At 36.9% G+C, this 6,201-nt stretch overlaps 1 protein-coding gene across 1 annotated transcript; it reads right to left on the reverse strand.

Moving 5' to 3' along the window:
• Window positions 1-930: 930 nt before the first annotated feature.
• Window positions 931-1,869, reverse strand: LOC143391860 (olfactory receptor 5B3-like). The gene has a single exon (XM_076844621.1). It carries the CDS (start codon window positions 1,867-1,869, stop codon window positions 931-933), a length of 939 nt encoding a protein of 312 aa, XP_076700736.1.
• Window positions 1,870-6,201: the final 4,332 nt, after the last annotated feature.

The following is a 6,201-nucleotide window of genomic DNA, read 5'->3' on the forward strand; positions in this document are numbered from 1 at the left end:
TAGTGAAGGGGAACTTCTACACAGTGGGAAGAGCAAGCCCAAGTACCCTGAGGTGAGCATGCCAGGGGTGGTGGAGAAATATCAAGAAGACTCTGTAAATGACCTGGGGATAAAGAGTGAGAGTGACAGGCATTGATGTGACTCCACTGAATTAAGAGTTAATGAGCAGCATCCCAAAGCACTTACAGAGAGAAAAAGACCTAACATCATCAATACCTCAAAGCATTTATAAAACAATGTGGATCTTGGGAGTCATAAATTTTAAATACTTGTATTTTTTCTACTTTTATTTTATACTCTGAATACTTTGTCCCTTTGAAAGGTGTAATGCAAAACTATAGGTTCTATAAGATGACTCAGTCAAGGCAGAAATATTAATTCATTTCAGATATTTTAGCTCTGTGTCTCTCAATAAAATATGCCAATAATATGAGCACATATTTACATTAATCATGTTAATCAAAAAAGTAACACTAGTCATAAATTGATATTTCAGTATCCCAACTATTTAAATTATTTGAAGTAAACACTAGCAACCAGTTAACTCTAGATAACAGTTCACTCTCATGTGTATCTGCCAAGATGAGTTGCATGAGGCACTTGTGTTATTGGGTTGTTTTTGCCCTGTTTTATGTGTATTTTAGCAGTGGCATATGACAATGGAGATGCATATGGAAAGTAAATAAGTCAACTCTCTTTAATCATCATTTTAACAAGCATAACAAAACATTGTATATTTCCTTTTAGCCAACCTCATTCAGGTATTATATTTCCAACATTTGTTTCCTTTTTCTTAAAAACAAAGGTTTGAGAGTGAAGGGTACCAGATCTGGAATTTAACATGAGTGTGGGACTTACAACCTCACTGGTTGCCTGGAGAACATCAGAGAGGAATGGAGCTAGGTTACCATGCATGCTACCAGGTTCAGTTCACAGTCCTAGGGGATATTTCACCTTCTCCACAACCTTCTTGAATGCACTCTTCACTTCTTTGTTCCTGAGGCTGTAGACCACAGGGTTCAACATGGGGATGACCATGGTATAAAACACAGATACGATTTTGTCTGTGTCCAGGGAGTGACTGGAGCTGGGCTGCAAATACATGAAGACAAGAGTCCCATAGAAGATGGAGACAGCAGTGAAATGAGAAACACAGGTGGACAGAGCCTTCTGGTATCCTGCGCCTGAGCGCATCTTTAGGATGGTGAGAAAAATGAACATGTAAGATATCAAGATAACAAGGAGAGCAGAACAGATCACAAGGCTGGCTCCATAAACAAGTACCATCTCACTAATGTGTCTATCAGAGCAAGAGAGAACCATGACTGCTGGAACATCACAGAAAAAATCATGAACCACATTGGACTTACAGAAGGAGAGACTGAACGTGTCCCCAGTGTGGATGGAGGAATTCAGGAAACCTCCAAGGTAGCAGGCTGTAGTCAGACACACACACACACTTGTTGTCATGGTGGTTGTGTAGTGCAGGGGCTTGCACACTGCAGCATAGCGGTCATAGGCCATTGAGGCCAAGAGGAAATTTTCTGCAGTGACAAAGGCAGCAAACAAGAACATCTGAGCAGCACACGCATTATAGGAGATAACTGTGTCTCCTAGAAGGAGCCCAGCCAAGACCGTGGGAGTGACAGCTGAAGAGTAGCAGATGTCCACCAGAGACAGGTTACCAAGGAAAAAGTACATGGGAGTGTGGAGACGGGAGTCCAGGAGGATCAACAGGATCATGCCCAGATTCCCAGTCACATTGATGAGGTAGATGAGGGTGATCATGATAAAGAGGGGCACTTGTAGTCCTGGGGCATTGGTGAGTCCTAGGAGGATGAACTCTGTCACTTCTGTCCTGTTCTCCATCAGAGTTGTTTGAGAATCAGGGGACACCTTGCAGCAAGAAGAATGAAGGAACAGAACATAAAATGCAGTAGAGATTTCAGTGAGATTGACATGTTTTTGTACTATAGGAATTACACATCACAATAATATTTTTTTTACAATATTCTCCATATCTAAAGCATTAGCTTTGCCATTAAATTTATTAGTTGTTTTAAAATACATTATGTGTATTCACTATCTATAGAGTTCAAAATGTTGAATTAAGGGTCAGCAGAAATCATCTCTCCATCTAAAAAATCTTATATATGTGTAAACTGAAATTTTGAAAATTCAATGAATTAGACAACATGAAAATTCTGAAATTATTAAATTAACCAGTTTATCTTTTCCTGTCCTCGTAAATTCATAGACTGCAGTGCAGCTAATGTTGCCAGGAATTGCTCCAGACGCTTTTACATCTATATTCCCTGATTTCTCCACAAGTTTATTAAGTTGAATAGTTGTTACTTTTGTTTAGATTGTGACACACCAGAGATAGCATAATACCTTCATGTGTATAGAAGTATTAATTTTCAAACCAATTTTAGACTCTGACAGAATGTTTATCTAGTTAATTCATCTAAAATTAAGTTGCAATTTACAATTATTCTACGTTTCCATTGTTGCAAGCTTAGAATTTGAAATTTTACTATGAATTAAATAAGAAATATATGTAGTGGATGTCATGAGATATCTGGGGCCACAGAGGTGTGTATAAGCAGCATAGATGATTCTGGCAGGGGAGGACATAGCATCAGGTACAGAGCCTGGGCTCTGGACAGAGGCACGTGTCCCACCTACATTTACGAGCTCAGAATCCTGGTACTAACCTAACTTCCCTGAGCCAGATTTTCATTATCTACACACACACACACACACACACACACACACATACACACACACACACACACACACAAATACTGGTCCCACTTCACAATGTTATTGCAAAATAATCCATTTTTTTTAAATGAGTGAAATGGGATGTGTTTGGCACAGCTGGCCAGCTGCTAGCTGTACTATTCTTGTGCAGAAGGAACCCTGGCCTGTATGTGGTTTGAGAAATGAGGGTGGTAACACATGGGGCTTCAGCTTTGGACACAGTCTAAAGTCTCAAAACCTCCCTCTTTGGCTTTCACACCTAGGCACATGGATTTTATGCAACAGGCACTCCCTTGGTGGTCTGGCTTTCTGACTGGCTGCTCTGTTGATTCCATGTGAGCCGTTCTTTTTCCTAATGTTTTCCTTGAAATCTGTATTCCAGCCTGAGTTGAGTTTCTCTTTCTCATTTCTGCCATGTCATGATTAAACTGCACATTTTGAGAGTCAAAAATTCATAGCTTTCGGATTACCTTTAGCCTGAAGTCCTGTTTTGGTGGAAAGTCTATGCTTGAAGATTTTTATTTGAATGTTTTATAAAATAGCAACAGTACTCTTAACTCTTTTTATTTGAATTTTGAGCCTTTAGAAGTATCTCCATCCTCTGCCAACTTCTATTTCCTATTATTCTCCTCCTGCTTCATGCACAACTACACCTGACAAGCCTGGACCATAAGGGCTGATGTTTCCAAACCATATCTAGTATCACAACATATGAAAAGAGCTTTGTATATAAATATGAATGTGACTCGTGTGTGTGTGTGTGTGTGTGTGTTTGTGTGTGTAAAGTAGGTATTTTTATCGTTTTTTATTTGCCATGAAGGCAATGGATTATTTATGAAGTTCAGTGATATTCTATAATTTCAAAGCTAGTCTGAAGAAGATTCAAGATTTGATATATAAACCCTGTTTCATTCCTAATCAGAAGCCATTCCTTTTACCCACATCACTGTCTACAAGGGCAGATGGGCCAATAATGTAAAGATCAGATTATGGGATTGGGGGGATGTTAAAATGAAATTCTAATCTTGCTAAAAGTCTTACAATTTTTATCTTGGAGGTTTTCCTTGACCATGGTTGCAGATTCCTGTCAAATCTTCAGGACAGAAGAAGATCTGCATACACGAAAACTATTAACACTGGTGACCAAAGATGCCCATTTAGTTTAAAGAAAGGTCATTTTACTCTGTTCATTTATTGCCTTATATAAGAGGCTACCTGATGATAAACAAATTTAAAGGCCCACCTAATCGAAGCCTCATATATATAATTTATTATTAATATTTTTAGATGGCAGCATTCTAATGTTTCATTAATCTCATTAAACTCTCCAGTAATGGCATTTTAATATATATGACTTTTTCACTAGAGTGCTTTAGAAAAACGTTCAAAGCCCTTATCTTTGTGCTCAAAAAATTCAGGATTTATGTTACTATTACTTTTGTATGGACTATAGTTTTCACTAAAAGTATATATTGAATAGAGAAGCTTACCTTGCTCCTTGAATATGAGAGGCAGTCAATTCTGAATAGTGTGTTTGAAATCAGAAATTCTTCCTTTGAGTAATGCATAGATACTGTTGGAGAAGCTCTATTGCAAATAGCAATCAAAAGGTTCCAGAGTTTTTCAAGACAGCAAGAAAACAGGAAAAAGACATACATATGGTTTCAGGCCATCAATTTACCACACATTCTCTTTGTGTTCTTAGAGGACTCCATTGCTTTCTCCTTATTTGTAAAAAGAAGATTATAAAATGACTTCTGCCACATAGTACACAGAGTTGTGTTTCTAAGTAGCAAATAAAGGAATGTACACAAAACAACTTGCTAACAGGTTACTATTTTGAGGTCACTCAGTGCAATTTTTATCTTGGACATTTTCTTTGATGATGTGGCAGATTCCCACTGAATCTGCAGGTCAAAAGAAGACCTGCCTGCAATAACAAATATTAACATTCATATGAATAAGTGATGACCAAAGGTGACCAGTGTGCAGTCTGATCCTTTTAACATGAAATCACCAGGATTCCTGCTGAACTTCAGAGGGCAATGCTCCTGAACCAGAGGGGAATTACAGAGATCTGAGCTCCCTGGGGTGTTCCCCAGGAGGCATCCTCATCCCACTTTCCTCAGGAAGAAGCAATTACACTTCCTGTTGGGACTCAGCTGGATATTTTGAGTGTACCCATATCTATTTTTGTCACTTGTCATTTCTTTTTTCACTTCAATTAATGTGCAATTTACAAATAGTAATGTGTGCACGGTTTAGTACATGTCTCTAAAAGCGTAGTCCAATGCATATCCATGTTACCACTACCCTGATCCCCTGTAATAAATTTTTCTCAAGTTTATTTGTGGTCACGCCCATCTCCCAGCCTTGGCACCTAGCAAACACTAAGCTCTCAGCTCTTTTTGTCCATATAGTTTTAGATTTGCAGTAATTTTTTATAACTAGAATCTCAGAATACGTTTTTTGTTCTGGCATCTTGAATTTAGAAAAAAATGCATTTGAGATTTATTTTCATTGATACCTGTATCCGTGTGATATCTTTTTATTGTGAAGTTATACCCTATCACATGCACTTTATATCTTGGGTTTCCATTTTTCTGTTAATGAATATTTGTGTCCTTTCCACTGTTTGGGGATTTCAAATAAAACTGACTTTATATTTCCCTAAAGACATTTTTGTGAACATATGTAATACTAAGAAACACTTTCTAACTCATTCTGTGAAGCCAGCATTACCATCATTAAGAAAACATCCAAGATAAAAATTGCACTGAGTGACCTCAAAATAGTAACCTGTTAGTTAGCAAGTTGTTTTGTGTACTTTTCTTTATTTGCTACTTACAAACACAATTCTGTGGACTATGTGGGAGACGACATTTTATAATCTTTATTTTACAAAGAAGGAGGAAGAAAAGACAGACAAAAACATCAAGAAAGGAAACCAGACTACTATCCCCTCTTGAATATTACCTACAGCAAAAGTAATAAAATGCTAACAAACCAGATCTATAAGCATATTAACCTAAATATAAGCTATTACCATAGAGGACTTATTCCAGGATTGGAAAGAGGTTTCAATATATGAAAATCAATCAATATAAAAAAATCAAATTAATATAATGAAGAGAAAATCTCATGAGCATCTTATTAATCCAGAATAAGTATTTACCAACGTTTTGCATTCTTTCATGGTAAAAGCACTCAGAAAACTAGAAATGAAATGAACTGCCACAAGCTATAAAGAATATTTATAAAGAATACTTATAAAGCTGATATTATATTCAAATATGAAAGGCTGAGAAAATTCTACATAAGATTGGATACAAAGCAAATATTCCTGTTTTTACCACTTCTATTAAAAACTATGCTACTAGTTCTATCCAGAGCTATAGGTCAAGAAAAAATAAATAAAAGGCATCTAATTGGAAA

This window comes from Callospermophilus lateralis, chromosome 2 (genome assembly GCF_048772815.1).
Source record: "Callospermophilus lateralis isolate mCalLat2 chromosome 2, mCalLat2.hap1, whole genome shotgun sequence".
Taxonomy (NCBI): Eukaryota; Metazoa; Chordata; class Mammalia; order Rodentia; family Sciuridae; genus Callospermophilus; species Callospermophilus lateralis.